The 16,378-nt window shown below is 38.0% G+C and overlaps 1 protein-coding gene across 2 annotated transcripts; it reads left to right on the top strand.

The window, feature by feature from the left end:
* The first annotated feature begins 385 nt into the window (after positions 1 to 385).
* On the top strand, positions 386 to 13,986 carry ADD3 (adducin 3). Of its 2 annotated transcripts, XM_085047874.1 has the most exons (13): positions 386 to 578; positions 1,956 to 2,107; positions 2,223 to 2,303; positions 3,364 to 3,513; positions 4,412 to 4,555; positions 4,644 to 4,742; positions 5,780 to 5,962; positions 6,283 to 6,540; positions 7,602 to 7,721; positions 8,949 to 9,038; positions 9,759 to 9,879; positions 10,803 to 10,898; positions 11,602 to 13,986. In XM_085047874.1, exons 1-13 carry the CDS (start codon positions 401 to 403, stop codon positions 11,898 to 11,900), a joined length of 1,971 nt encoding a protein of 656 aa, XP_084904000.1. In that variant the 5' UTR covers positions 386 to 400; the 3' UTR covers positions 11,901 to 13,986. The 2 variants fall into 2 exon arrangements, with proteins under 2 accessions (XP_084904000.1, XP_084904002.1); XM_085047876.1 differs by lacking the exon at positions 10,803 to 10,898.
* The last annotated feature ends 2,392 nt before the right edge of the window (positions 13,987 to 16,378 follow it).

Here is a 16,378-nt window from a genome sequence, read left to right as displayed (position 1 = left end):
TCCAGTTTTCCAGTTGTTTATAACTTTATCAAATTTGAATGGGTTTTCAGAGAGATTACTTTATTAAAAAAATATCCAGCACAGAAAGCAACACATCCTGGTCGAATTTCAAGTACCTATTCCAAAATATGGACAACACTTTAATTATTGATAAAGATGGGTTTTATAATTTAAAAAAAATACATTTGATCTTGTCGTGCACTGGGAAATAGTAAATTCTCTGTGGCCAAACTCCTTCCTGCCCCCCAAATTGCCAGTACCTAGTGTACAAAGTTTGGGTTGGATGATGAAGTCTGGCAAAGTTAAAACAGCCAAAAACAAAGTCTAAGGGAAAGTTTCATGTAACATTAATAAGAGGCAGAACTATCAGCCCCACCTATAATAGAAATAAAGATTATCAATGCCAGGTTTCCTTGATGATTCTCAAATGTTTCTACAGGCTTTTAGAGAAGATCTGGAATGCCTTATTCAAGAACAGATGAAGAAGGGCAATAACCCCACTGGACTGCTTGCATTACAGCAGATTGCTGACTACATTACAGGGAGCACTTTTACAGGTTTTTCCTCATCTGCACTCAGTAAGTGAATTATACATATAACTGCCCTTTTTTTTTTTTTTTTTTAATTGTTACCAGGATTTAGCAATGCTGGGATCTCCTCTTTCCTTGAATAAAAATTCTGTCAGAGCTTGCTTCAGCTGTGAAGTAGTACAGATGGTGGCCTTAACTTGCCTTTTGAGGCTTCTTTCTCTCAAATTCTTTGATTTGTATAATGATATCCAAAATGGTTGGAATCCTCAAACTCAGTTATTCTGTAATTTGTTAATAAAAGTTTAGCTGACACAGGGAGCAAAATGTTGTGCCCTGTTGCTCTTAGGACTTTAACATGAATATAAACTGAGATATAAAATACATTACCATTTAGTTTCTTTATTTTTCTACTCTTGCATATAAATTGTTGCAAAAAAAAACCCCCATCCCTGAGGTGGGGAGAATACCCTGGCAAACTGAGTCATCAGAAAAACATCTCCCACAGTCAAGAGGAGCTTGTAGTCTGCACTCCAGTTGTAAAGATGTCACTGGGATCTCGCAGTTAACACCCAAGTTCTTCTTTCCAAGTCATGAAGCACTGAAACGTTCAAGTCAATTTAAGTTCTGTGGGTGGACATCGTATGGGAGCTTACAAGCCTGAAGTACAGTGGCAGCTGTCAGCATTCATCATCTTTGGAGATTTGGTCCCAAAATGGTACTTCAGGGTTTATTTAACAAAATGAGTGGAAGAGAACAGAGAGCCCAAATAACCTTGTGTTCCTGTCTCTGGTTGGTTACTGAGATTCTGTGCCTGACTGTTGTCTCTGCTGCATTTGCCTGAGACAGCAGGGACTGATCTCAAAGTGCACTCTCCTTTTGTTGAAAAACAACATGACTTTTACCTCTTTTGATCTTAACTTTCCCTGTAAACAAAGGTTGTGAGCTGTCAAAAGGGTATCATGCATTCATGGAGAAGATATATTTGTGTAGTCACAAGTCAAAGAGAGAAACTGATCTTTGTGATTTCTCTGTTAAGAGGTGATTCCTTCTGTCCAAGGGTCTGAGAACTCTTGCTCTAATCCTTATTTCTTCATTAGGCCTGAATTGAAGTGCTAAGACTGAGATGTCTCTTCAAATTAGTAATGCTGGTATAAGAAGTCCACAAGGAATGTCTTCTCCTGTAACAAAAAAACTCAAAGTAATGTGTAAAAATACTTCATTAGTGACAAATGTCTTAAAGCACAGTTCCAGTCATATATAGGATATTGATTCAGGAGAGAGCTCAGGAAAGCCTTTATCCAGTCTAATAAATGCTGGTACTTCTTTGCTAACAATTTAAATGCACTCCCTCTGGAAGATCATGGCATAGCTGGAAATATAGTTAATTGTCTAACTGGCCATCATCTACTTTTGTCTGTTTTTCAGGCCATGGAATGATTACACCCATCAATGACCTACCTGGAGTAGATACCTCCTCGTTTGTCAAGGGAGAAAAACTTACTCGTTGCAAGTTAGCCAGTTTATATAGATTGGCTGACTTGTTTGGGTGGGCACATTTGCCAAATGCCTATATCACAGTAAGTGCTTTAGAGAAAAAAAAATTTATTTAGAATCTCACCTGTTCATTCAAATTATTTTTCTCCCTGAGCAATGTAAATTAGATCAGTAATCCATTTCCTTTCTCCTTTGCAGGTAAGAGTAAGCAAAGAACATGACCACATTCTAATCATTCCAAGAGGGCTGTCCTTTTCTGAAGCTTCAGCTTCTAATTTGGTATGTGATTCACTCACTGTAATAACCACCAAGACTCAACCTGTTTCCTAAAATACTTTTGTGGCTGCTAAAATGGACTTCTCTAATTATGCTGTTGTTTGGCGTTTTTTTAATATTTACCCACCAGATGAAAAGGTGATTAACTGTTTAGATAGTAGCACCCCTCATTCTCTGTATTTCTTCTTGGGTTTAGCTTTACTTTCTGTTTGTCTCCAGCTTGAATGTGGAGCAGAGAAGCTTTGTTTTCCTGTCTGATGAAGCTCATCAGTAGCCTCAGAGTAGCAGCAGCACCCTTTTGTAACCTGATAGCGTGGTAATACATGTGAAATGACTCTGTAGGAGTAGTGTTATCAGAATCAGCTCTTACCTTTAGAAGAGAGGAGATAAAGTCAAGTAATCTTCCCCAGGCCAAACAAATGAGCTGGGTGAAGTTCTAGGCTGGTATTTAGGCAGTGGTAGCTGCTCAGTCATACATCTTTTGGTGCAGAACCTGCCATATGCTCTTCATGTCAGTGCATATCTGTAAAGAAACTGCCTCAAGGTGAAAGGGGTACCCAAATGAGATTGATAGTATTACATAGCAAACACAGAACCAAAATACCATGAGATATGAACCTGCTGTAGTTTTTTGTTGCTACAGAAATTACTATTTTGATGTTCTCATGAAACTGAAAATTCCTTGTGCACTGAATGTTCTTACTGGGAATTTCTCAGAGACTGAATTATCTTTGTATTTAAAATGTAGGAAATGTTAACGAAATGCATTTTTTGAAAGTCAGAAACAAGGAAAGGTCAGCCAGACTGAAGGGGAATATATGTTGTATTAGAGTCTTAGCCTTTCTCCTCCCATGGCTGAACTTCCAGCAACTGTCAAGGGCTTGTACAGCTGAGTGGTTTATTGACGTACAGATTCATGGCTACTCCTCTACTTTTTTTTGTGCTCTGAACCCTAAATGTGTGGGGGGAAATCTGGTGCTAAATAAGAAAGGAGGGGTATTTTCTAGATAACTGAAGTTGTCGCAAACTTTTTGCACATCATTTGTCTGTTTGCCTTTTTCAGGTTAAAGTGAACATCCTAGGAGATGTAGTGGACCAGGGAAGCACAGCTCTCAGCATTGACAGTGTAGGCTTCAGTCCACACGTGGCCATCTACTCCACACGCCCCGACGTCAGATGTGTCATACACATACACACCCCTGCCACAGCTGCTGTAAGTCCTCCTTCTGGCACAGACTGAAAGAAAACACCTTTACCTTAGGAACTTAGGGCACATTTGTGCTCACAGCAGTTTCATATTTGTTTTAATATCGACTCTGCACTGGTAAAGAAAGGTGTGAGGTTATCAAATAAACAGAGAGAGAGCTGGGCCACCACAATGAAATGGGATAGGGATAAACTGATTCTCAGAGATTATTATACTCAGGTTGAGGAGGTTGTAAAGCAAATTGTTTACACAGGCTTCATTTATAGCATCCTAAATAATATAATGTGCTGTATAAGTCATCATCATTTGCATTATGCAGCTCCATTTTTAAGTGGTTTAATTAGTAGTTATGTTTAGTTTGGATTTACCTCACTATTTAAATGTTATAGTTAACATAAACTTTAAATGATCTTTGTAATAATGATAAAAATGTAAGGAGGCCTGAAAGAACTGGTTTGCAATAACAAAATTCTTACTATTTTATCTATAAATGCATATATATATATATATATATATATATACACATTCCTTAACTACAGTCACACAAAAAAGGAATGAATAATTTCTTTTATACTAGCTTTTTGAAGTTATTAAGTGTGGGAAAGGAAAGACCATTAAGTAAGGTGAAAATTAAACATGGATGAAATTCACCAAAATTAATTTAGTTGGAATAATTTGTCTTTTCCTGTAGTGAATCTGTCCCTAGGCTGGGTAGCAGCACCCCTGTCACCCTATTGCAAATTAGACTGGTGTGTGGGGGATTGTTCCTATGCTTTCATTATGGAGTTTGTCTCTCTTCCAGCAAAGATAAAAAGTATACCCTGCTAAGGCTTAGGTGGTTGAGATGTGAGTTTCAAGAGTTTTGTTTTCTCCTAGTAATTAGCATTCCATTTTCATGAAACAGGTTTCCTCTATGAAGTGTGGCATCCTTCCCATATCACAAGAGGCTCTGATTCTGGGAGATGTTGCTTATTACAACTACCAGGGATCACTTGATGAACAGGAGGAGAGAATTCAACTTCAAAAAGTTCTTGGACCCAGTTGCAAGGTATTCAACCTCATTCATGCTCTTCATAAACAATTTGCATGTCCTGCTCCAGTTTCTACCATTTAACATTAGTGTCTTCATTTACTAGGTATTAGTCTTGAGAAACCATGGTGTGGTAGCACTAGGAGAGACACTGGAAGAAGCATTCCACTATATTTTCAATGTGCAACTGGCCTGTGAAACGCAGGTGAGAGAGAATTTATCTGTGTTTAATTTCAAACACTCTTGCTGCAGAGTTATAGATTGCATCTCAGATGGGAAGGTCTCTAACATTACACAATTTTGGGGTTGTGGAATCCAGTAATCCTGTATAGCAGGACACAGTCAGGGAGCCTAGAATACTCGGGGAAAGACCAAGGGAATGGCACAAACACTCATTCTAGGAACACTGACACAGTCTCAGTGGTGTTACACTCCAAAGGGTACGGAAGGTTTTGTTCCATGCTGTGCAGAGTGAGCCTCATGCAGGGAATCTGTCAGATAATAGATTTGCTGGTACTCACTGCATGGGGAAGTGTGACTTAACATCTCTTGAGAGCCAGCTCCTTTACTGAAGCTGAATGTTGTGACAAGAAAAGAAGCTTCTCTCTGTGATCATACATTTGTGAAACAAATTAAAAGAAGGTCTTTAGAGTAACAGTAGAGCGTGGCATATTTAAAAATAACTTGGATCACAAATTCAGTTGTTTCCCTTTTGTCTAACTTTAGATACGTAGTTAGGTATCCAGATGTTACCTATAACCTGTGAAGAGAGACCACTAAAAGTATTCTCACCTTTCATAACTTTTAAGCCCATCCCCAGAAACTTCACTTTGTTCTTGTTCCCCAGTGATCCTGTCCTCCCAAAGAGGCATTTGGATGTGCAAATGGCAGGCTCCCACTCCTTTCCTTCCTTGCCCTGCCATTTATTTTGAGTTCACTCTTTCATTTTGAAACCGCTAGAAAAATGAAAAAAATTTAATCTTGTGATGCGGAAAGATGTTTTTAATGTACTCTGAAAGCAAGTGTTTGAATCTACTCCTGTTAAAGTACAATTATTAGTAGATGGTATAATGCTTTCCATAACAGTCACTTGCTATATATTTTACAATGGTTTTTGAACAGTAGAAAACCAGCCTAAGAAATAACTGCAGCATGTATTTAAGCAAGCTTCTGCTGCAAATTCAGAAAGCAGAAGATACAAAAGCCTTTTCAAAAATGGAATACACTCCTTGATGTCTGCAGGTTCATGCATTAGCTGGAGCAGGTGGGATAGACAATCTCCTACTACTGGATCTGCAGAAGTTCAAGCCTTCCACACATGCCGTGGCAGCAATGGGAGGAGGTGGAGTTAATATGGCTTCGCAACACAAATGGAAAGTTGGGGAGCAAGAATTTGAAGCACTCATGAGGATGCTGGACAACCTGGTGAGAGCATGTTGATGGTGGTATCTGTAAAGTCCCTGTAAGCTTTTGAGCATAGGATTAGCTTCTGTAAAGCAAACAGCTTTTTCTCTGTGAGTTTTAAAATGAAGACAGAGTAAATGTAAGTGTATATAAAATCTCTCCAGCTTGGTTTAGTTTGTCATATGTCACTGTTTCTGACAGCAGTATTCTGTCTTAATAAGAATTTATAAGCTTAGAGCTTCAGTTTTGTCCCACCATCTTACAAATATATAGTAACTTATTAGTAAAAATTTTTATTTTAATTTTTTTAAACATTCTTTTCCTATTTTCCTCCTCCACAGGGATACAGAACTGGCTATGCCTATAGGCAACCATTAGTCAGGGAAAAGCCCAGACATAAGAGTGATGTCGAGATCCCAGCCACTGTGACTGCCTTTTCCTTTGAAGATGATACAGTCCCACTATCCCCCCTGAAATTCCTTGCACAGAGGCAACAGAGAGAAAAGACAAGATGGCTGAACTCTCCAAACACATACTTGAAAGTTAATGTGCCTGAGGAGTCCTGGAACGGGGAGACCAGTCCCAGGACTAAGATCACGGTAGGCTGATATTTTGGACAGTCACTTTGGTTTTGCCCTACTTGAAAGTAAGTTATGCACAGTTTATGTGAGAAAATCTTTGAAAAGATTAGCAAGTAAGTTTGTTGAGCAAATTAAAATAGGTTTTTCAGAGACTTAATGGCATTGGTACTAAGGGTCTCTTTGTTTGAAGAGAGAAGAGTTAACTGTAAGAGTAAAAGTTTATGATAAAATTCAACAATGATTTCGCAGTTCTCACCAGCTCTTCTTATTCCTGAAGTAAAAAGCAGTTTTTCTACCAGATCTTCTTGTGCTATTAGTTATCCACCAAATATAGTAAGGTTTTAAGTCACCCGTGGGTTGTTCTCTTTTTTTAGCATGAAGGAGACACGAGCTCTAATTCATCTCTAGCTGCCCCTTTTCTATTTGTGAGCTTACTGAAAACAGCTTTCGAAAGGTCTGTTCATGCTACAGGCTTTTAATGATGATAAAGATTTTCCCCCTCCTGCAGCTCAGCAAGATGCTTATACTTAGTTTCCAGCCTGCAGAGAGGTGGCCCTCGTGGGACTACAGAGCATGTTATTGCTCTTCAGCTACTCCCTGTCGCACAGCACAACTGTAAAAGCATCAGCTCCTCCTGCTGGCAGGCTGGCAGGTTTCTAAACTTTGGGAGAAAAAGAGCACTCCTTGGGAAGGGAAAAAAACTGCAGTCAATACGTGTGGTCAGCAGAGGCGGAAGTTGATTGCATGAACGAGGGCTCTGGATCCATGTGCCAGTTACTAGAAAGTGTGATCCTTTCTAAATGCAGCATCATTAGTACACAGCTAACACTGTATTTTTCAGGAATGGATGTCAGTGTTTACGAAAAATAATCTTGTTCAAGGCAGCTTAAATCCTCTTGGGCAAACGCACAAACTGTAGGGAGTTGGGATTATTTTGTGGGTATCGTGGAATTGAGAATAAAGTCAGAAAGTCCTTTCTTCATATCTCTACTTAAACAGTAAGACAACAAAGAGAATTGTTCCTTTCCATCATACTGGGTATTTTAGCTTCTTTCTCTTTTTGTTTCCCCTTCTTTAAGTGGATGAAAGCTGATGACTCTTCCAAGACTAGTGGAGGAACACCAATCAAAATTGAAGATCCCAACCAATTTGTTCCTCTAAACACAAACCCAAGTGAAGTGTTGGAAAAGAGAAATAAGGTAAGAGAAGTGTAATGAGCTGAAATTGTAACATTTCCAAATAAAATTATGTGTTCAAGTAATGATTCAGCAGAGCAGTAAAATAACATTTTTAAATGTTTTGATTTTATTAAGAAGGTTCTTACACTATATGTGATTTTTGGCACCAAAAACATGTATTTAAATGTGTGATATACATAAAGTCTGTAGATACATATGCAATATTTATATATTTAAATTTTGACTACATAATCTGATGACGGATGAGTATTAATTCAGGAAATGAGAGATTGGAAATGGTAGTCCCTGTTATTTAGCATTTTATTTAGTAGATAATTAGGTGTCAACACAAACTGAATTGCTGTGCGTCATCTGCAGCATGATTCAATCTCAAACTCTAATCTTGCTCTGTTCTGTTTTAATTTGCCTAGTGCTTGTTAAGCTGGAATTTCTAATGGCAGTAAAAAAAAAAAGGAAAATGAGAGATTATTGTTGGCCCTCTCTGTAAACAGCAATATCTCGCTGCTTTCCCTTCCAGCATGAAAGCCACTGACTATCAGACTGACCAAACACTCCACCCTCAGGATAACTATATTAACAGATATTCAGGGCATTTTTCATTTGATTACATATTTTTTTCTTTATTGGAAAGCACTATATCAGTATCCTTGGGGACTTTAGTGGAGCAACTCCCTTCCTCAGAACTGGAAAGGCAGCCTCTCATCATCTAGAGATTAATAATACATGTCCCAGGCAATGGTTTTTAATTTGATGTATGTCACTAGCTCATGGAGAGTTTATTCCTAATTCTCTGCTGTAGATTTTTTTTAAAACATGATCTATATTGGTTGGGCTCTTAGTTTAGGGAAAATAATAACCTGTTCACAGACAGAAAACCTTTACCAACCTTTGTGGCCACTGAGTTCTCTCTAGTAGCTGAACATGTGTCATTTATGAGGTGGAGAGGACAGGTTCAGGGAGTATTCTTGGGAGCTTATTTCTAAATGTTGGCTTACTTGAAGTCCAGGATCTGGACTTTCAATGTTTAGGGGTATTGAAAGAGCCAAAAAATATATGCTGTGTATTTTGAGGTGGAAGAAGAGCTCTTAATTTTTAGGTGCAGCAACACGCAGCTTGATCCTCCAGCCATTCACTGCTGCTTGTGTTAGTGACTTTGCAAAGCTGATGGGCATAGGATTTGTTAAAGAGAAATACCTGTTTCTAACCTGATTTATTTTCTCTGTGTAGATAAGGGAGCAAAACCGATATGACCTAAAGACAGCAGGACCTCAGTCTCAGCTGCTTGCAGGGATTGTTGTGGATAAAAAGCCAAGTTCAGTGAGTACAACATAATTAACTAATTTACAGCTGTTCAGGTTATTTGGCTGCCTGTCTTTCAAATGTCAGCTTGGGCCATTTTTGTTTTAAATGTTTTGTTAGAACCGATTATTTTAATGCCAGTTTTAGAGGTGTGATACATCTTATTCATGTTTCACTTTAAAGGTTTAAATTGTTCATTTCGAGTTGAGATATGCATGTTAAATTTGCCTCCATTAATATTAATGAAATAGGATCCTTGTCTAAGATCATTTAAGTGAGAGAGGAAGAACTTTAGAATGCATGGGGACAAAAATAGTCTTCATTAGTCTGTGGAACAATCGAGGCCCAGAAATAGCTGAGTTTAAAAGGTGGGATGTGACCATGTAGAAGACAGCTTTCATTAGAAACAGGCTTCTTATTGGGAGAGAGGGTTTCTAGTTCCTTACCTGCCCATACTAATCTTTTCTTGAACAGAATATACTTATTTCCAAACACTACAGATATCCTTAATAAGATTATCCAACAAATTGTGATGAACTGGAATTGGAATTCTATATGTGTAAGAGTTTCCAGCTATCCAACAGTTAGTACATCTGTGTTTTAATTCTGTATTCCCTGCCAAAACTTTGGCACCAGTATTTGGGCGGGGGGGGGGGAAATAGAGACATTAGCCCTGCACGTTTTGCTTGTTGCTTCTTATTTTTTAGCTGTTAAATTCCTTGGCTTTCTCTTTCCCAGCCAGTGCAGTTCGATGACGAGCACACGCCACCAGCACCACCCAACCCGTTCAGCCACCTCACTGAAAAGGAACTGGAAGAGTACAAGAAAACCATAGAGCGCAAGCAGCTGGGGTTGGAAGGTCAGCGGTGTGGTTTGAATTGTTGGGGTTTACATTTTAATAATAAGCTCAAAAATACCTACTGTAAAAATTGTGTGCATGTTAATTATTAGCATATACTGCTGGCAACTACTTGAGAACTAATAATTCCTTGAGGTGGTAGAGTACTTTTCTTAAATGTGGTTTGTTCTTTTACTTTAGTTAGTGCTGAAATTAAAGCAATTAAAGGTTTGCACGGCAATGGTGTTGAAAAAACCACAATTTAACATGATGAAATTTTGTGTCAGAATCATAGAATAACTTTAAGGTGGGAGAGTCTGTGAAGGTCATCTTAATCCAGCTCCTCCTCACAGCTGATACTAAAGTTAGATTAAGTAGCTCAAGTCTGTGTCCAACTGAGCTAAAGTTTACTGAGATGTTTGGCCCTGGCTTTTTTAATTTTACTTCTGTTCTCTCAATGTGCAAGTCTCTATTTTCTCTTTTCACATCTTCTTCCAATACTACTATTCCATAGAGAATTGCTAATTCAGGGTTGATTTTATTTTTTGACAGTAACACTTACTGTGAATTCTTCACTAACACTGTGTAATAACACAACTTTGCCATATGTAATGATGCCAATCCTGAATATGGATTCAGGACATAGTGTAATAGCTTACTGTCACTTATGCCTAGATAAAACCATGGGGCATGCTACTTTTGGAATGCAACCTGCCACCTTTTTTAATACTTTCTAAAAAAAACTAATATATACTGATTTTTAGCAAATAAAACAAGTAAATCCATAATTCTGTAGAGTTTCAACTGTGTATTGTAACTTTGTGCTGTTGTCAGCAGGAGCAACGCAAAGCTATCGCAGAGCTCTAAATCTTGTAGCACCAGCACTGACACTCTTGCTTGATTTTCACTTTTGCTTGGCTACTAACTCACATCTTGTCCTGCAGATGCTGAACAGGAATTATTCTCAGATGACGGTTCATCTGTGTCACAAATTCAGTCACAAACTCAATCCCCGCAAAATGTCCCAGAAAGATTAGAAGGTATTCCATGCAATTTCTGTACAATGCCAAGGGCTCCAATAACCCAGATCCTCCACTCTACTGCTGCACTCTTACACTTGCATGAAGTCAACTTGAACCAAAAGGAGCCCTTTTTTGCTAAGTCTGGGTGGTACTCTGTCCAGAGAACTATTTTTCCCAATTTTTTCTAATACATAATTCTTACAAACAGAAAACAACACAGGGCATGCTGAAATGTAGATATTAATAAGTTGGAGTAAATACATATACTTTTATTTTACTGAAAATGTTAAGTTATTTTGCCTAAGACTTTTCCAGCAAAATCTAAGTAGGCATTTTGAAAGGCAAGTTCTCCAAAGCCTTCTGTATGGAATGGCTGTGTTTTCATATATCAGTCTCTTGCAGTAAAATGTAATTCTGACTGTGCTTGAGACTGTGTATGCTGTGTAGACTGTATCTGTACATACTCTATACAGCTTGAGCTGTGCATGCACCTGGCAGAGATAAAGTTAGATTTTTCAGCTCATTTTCCTTTAATGACATTTTCACTGTGCTGTCTGCTTATAGAAGCTAAGATTGTAGATAAAAGGGGAACAAAACACATCTAAGCACTTCTGGTTTCATTCTTTGGATCACAGTCCAGACTCACAGGCTTTGTCTCAATACTGGGGTTTTTTTGCATGAGAGTGTACATAAATAATTACAAAATCATTTGCCCTTTCAGAAAATCATGAGGATTTCTACACCCAGAATGCCAACCTAATATCCGTGGAGATGCCCGTTGTGGTGGTGAACGGGAAGGAGGATGCACACGATGTGGAAGAAGATCTCACCAAGAGGGTCAGTCAGTTAACCACGAGTACTGTGGAGAGCGTAGAGATTACCATTAAAAGCTCTGAAAAGATAGAAGAGGCCCTGTCTCCTGAAGGGTCACCTTCCAAATCCCCTTCAAAGAAGAAGAAGAAATTCCGCACCCCATCCTTCCTGAAAAAGAGTAAAAAGAAGGAGAAGGTCGAGGCGTAAGTGCAGTTCTGTTGTGAGGAGACATTGCACATTTTAAACGTTTAAGTTGACCATTAACAGCGTAGTGTTAGGGGTGTGCAGTAACTGGACTTTTAACCTAAACAAGTAGAAACTGGAAGAGGTTTTGCTTTAAAGAAACCAAACAAAGAGACAAACAAAAGAGCCTTTCATGTTAATTGCAAATTAATTCATCTCTCACTTAACTGTGTCCAAAATTGCTATGAGGGTTGGAAACATTGATTAGTTTCATGTAGAACTACACTGGCAGGTGCTCAATTACCATCATAGCAAGGTCAAATACCATCACAGTATGCAGCAGCAAGTTCTGCTTGGAGTATTTTGCAGACCTTAAAATTTTCAGTACAGTTAAAGTCTTTATTAAAGTTACTGTTGAGTGATCATATGACTTTTTAAAACTGCTGTCTCATTTGGAAACCAGATCACACATTTTTGTATTGTGGTTTTTGACCATATATTTTACGTTTCTGTACCCCTGTTTGAGTGGGTACATATTAACAGCACACCTTTACATCTTTTTTAAGATTAGCTCATATAGAAATATTATACACTGGCACATAATACTAGGGGAAAAACTGTGTAAGAGAAAGTTTATTTGGAATTATACAAAATGTCTAAAGAATTCCATTATTCAATAACTTTTTTGCCAAATATTTCATTTTAGTGAAATATAATTTTTGAAGACTTCTTTTTTATTCTATCAGTTGGGGCGGGGGAAACCCTTATTTTTCAAGAAGGGGGATTTTATACACTTAACATTGATAATTTAGTTTAACTGGCAAAACAAAAAGAAGATTTTATATGTTCAAATGTTTGTATACCATTCAGTATAAAGGTATTATAAGCATGTGAACCAAGCATTTAATAGTTAGAGTGTATTTAAGAATGCTTGGTTTAGAGTATACTTAAATATAATTCAGGAATCCAGGGAATTCAAAATCCAAGGATAAAAGCATATAAAATTGAACTGGATTCATGTTTAAAAATTACTTGTGAGTTGTTCTTTTTCTCTCTCATGGTATTGCTAATGAATGAAGAAAAATAACTCTTAACACAACCAAATGAAGGAAACAAAAAAATGTTAAAAGGGAAAGTGAAATAGTAGGGAAATAGGAGGAGACAAAGAAAGTAAAAGCTCGGTGATTATTTTTTTTAAATATATGATACGGATTGCAGGATATTTTTATTAAATCAGCAGAGTGACATTTCCATATTAGATGTTTTAAATAATTTGTATGGATTCATGCAGAGTGCAACACTTTGGGTTTTTTCTTCAGTTTCCATTCAAATTGTAAAAGGGTCTCGTGAATCTGTGTTGTCCTTTGGATGAACCCAGAGCAAATCAGAGCCTAGTGCCATGGGTAAGGGTGGTACTGCCACTTACTCATTTTTACTTGTATTGTCATTTTAGTACTTTTACTGTATTGTAAATACAAACTAAACATAGAAATTAACATAGAGGTTTCTTCGCTGTGTCAAATGTCTGTAAATCAGTCATCGCAATAGGAAGTACATCTTTAAGATCCATGTGATTCCCAAATTACCGGTTGAAATACTATACAATATATAATTGTTAAATATGGCTGGAGAGTGGTTTGGCATGCAAAATGTTGATTATAGCATGTTCGGGGGCTGGTTAGCTTTGACCGTGTAAGTGTGATAATGCAATGTTGGAATGGATCCTGGAAACAATTTTCTAGCTGTCACTAAATACTGGAATCAGTGTTTTTAATCATAGTGGAAACTTTCAGTTGCTTACTTTGTTTTTTATGTTCTACATTATTTGTGTTGTATTACAACATATGTAGAAACAGTAACCTGTGAACTATGCTTTTCATAACTTTTTTAAAAATATATCTAAATGAATGCAATGTGCATAAATATTTTTTAAAATGCAACCGTGAACTATTTGCACCTTTTGCTAATGCCTCTATTTACTTGCTTTGGCATAAAGAATGAGCCAGCCAACTCTTGTGTCCTGTGGAAAATATATAAATGTTATCTGAAATTGCTCATAGATGTAATGCTAATTAATGTTAAATCACAAATAAACAGTATTTTAAATAGATGGATTTCATATAGCACCTTTTGTTTATACACTTACATATCTTGCTTGTCAAGAAGATTCTTTGATTATGCATGTTGCTTCCCAAGAATTTATTCTGGAGTAAGTACAGAGCGAGGAAATAGCTCGCAGAAATTACCTTTTCTTAAAATTATTTTTGATAAAACAAAGGTTTTCCTACAGGGAAAACTTAACACACAGTTATTTGAAGACATCTATGTCACACCCTACCAACGTATGGTATATGTTGAAGCCTCAGAGGCTGCAGAAGTTGCAGTGTTCTGTTTTCGTAGCTGTATCAACTCTGTGAAATATCTGTAAGGACTTCATAAATGCTTACTTTCCTTGTCCTTCCACAAATCAGCCTTTTGTTTCTGTTTACAAGAGAGTGAAAATTCAGCCCTCCAAGTCTGGTGACAGTTTCATTAACTCGGTCCCTATATGGTACAATAATTTTGGTTTAGCATTTTAAATAAATCTTAACCAAGATTTTAGTAATTTTCTGACTATCGTTTGTCTCCAGAAGCATCTACAGTCTGCTTAGTTCTGCACTAAAGTGAAAGTAGACACTGTATCAACACAGAGGAGCATCCACTGTAAGGCCAAGGGCATATATAATTTTTTCTTTAAGCTCTCTTTATTCTCAAGAGTCTACAAACCACATCAGACCCTTCATTTTCACTTAAATATTACTCTTTCACAGTGTTACTCGAAGGATCTGAGATTCTGCAAGCCAAAGCATGGAAATAAAGTAGATGTTTGTAACAGGCATAATAAACATTAAAACTTTAATTTTGGGAAGTAGGAGCCCTAGAAAATATGAGTTTCAAAATAGATCATTACAATGATAGGAAATAATTATTGTCATTAGGCTGCTTAACCCAAAAGAGAGCAATACAGAGAAGCAGTGTTTGCTATAAGGAATTGCATGCAAGCCACCACCCAAGAACATTAAAAAGGAAAAGGATTTATAAAGCTGTACATCCAGGTGATCACCTGCTGTTGTCTTTTGCAGACTTCCAGCTGTTCTGGAGATGAGTGCTACATAGCAAATCAGATTTTGCAGAATTTGCAGAATGAGGTGTATGAGGCTTTAGATGCCACAAGGAGACAAAATAATGTCATGGTTAGGGCTGTAATAGACCATTTTGACTAATATTCTGACTAATGACTAATATGACTAATATTTTGACTAATATTCTCAGCCTTGCCAGCTGAGTCCATTGCACACTGTTGAGCACATGGCATAAATTGCTGTTCTTTCTGATTCAAGTAGCTGAGGATTTTCTATTTTCTACATATCCTGTTTGCAAAACTGTTGAGTTTTCACTATTTCAGCCCATGGAAACTTCTCAAACAGGATGTACTGCAAAGTAGCCAAGGACAGTGAGAAAGGGCCACAGCGTCCCACACTGTGCACATGGGTCTGATGGAAACTTCTGACGTGAGCACTGATGTTTTCTCTCTTCTCTCTGCAAACTGGCAGGGAAACACATCCCCTCACCCGTGGGGTTCCTGCGTGGGTTGGTGTTTGTTCTTTCAAAGAATACCACGTGTGTTAAAAGAGGTGCAGGGCTCTGAAAAGCACTGATTAGGAGCCGCCTAATCAGCAGCACTTTTGGCTGTCACCGCCTGCAGGAACTGCTCTGTCAGAGACTCACAGCTTGGCCAAACTTCCACAGACTCTTAGAAGAATAGTAAAAAGCCCCGATATAAAGGTTGTTCAGCCCTTTGCTACAGTTTCTAATCTCAGTTTCAAAGCCAGAAGTAATTTAGGTTTCCAAGAGAAAAGACTGACAGAATACAATATGAAGAAACTTGTATTTTTGTACAGCCTTGTCCTTTGGAAGTGTTGGGGTACCACAGCTGTACTTCTTACGTGTGCCAGCAGCACATGCAAAGACACCCAAGCTGTTTTCACGTGGAGCAGCACACAGTGTGGACAGCTTCAGTCAAATTTGATCAGCGTAAAAACAAACAAAGCCTGATGATGAGAACTGGAGGGCGAACAAGAGTTCACACTCTGAAACTGCGGTTGAGAGTCCCAAAGTCAAGATGAGCCTCTGGGAGCTGAAAATTCAAGCGGCCTTTAGGTGGCATCAGACCCTCGCGTTTGCTGCCTTTGTTCCCTGCAGTCACAAAGCCACTAACAAAGCGCTTTCAAAGAAGGTATTTTTGGTGGAGATTGTGTGGGCTTTATTCCAGTTCCAGTGCAGAGAGATGAAAGCAGACATCTGGCTGCCGGACTCATTTTCTATATTGATTCATTTCAAAATCCAGCAATGAAACAGGCTTTGTCAGGGAGACAAGACTCCTCCTCTCCCTGCCATCCTCTTACACTTTTGCAACAAGCTAAGAATGTTGACCTTTTTTTGCAATTTCAGCTCACTCCACT

This window comes from Lichenostomus cassidix, unplaced genomic scaffold, assembly GCF_008360975.1.
Source record: "Lichenostomus cassidix isolate B80296 unplaced genomic scaffold, HeHo_3.0 HiC_scaffold_605, whole genome shotgun sequence".
In the NCBI taxonomy this organism is placed as follows: Eukaryota; Metazoa; Chordata; class Aves; order Passeriformes; family Meliphagidae; genus Lichenostomus; species Lichenostomus cassidix.
The sequence above is the reverse complement of the archived record's forward strand: the minus strand, read 5'-3'. Positions and strand labels throughout refer to the sequence as shown.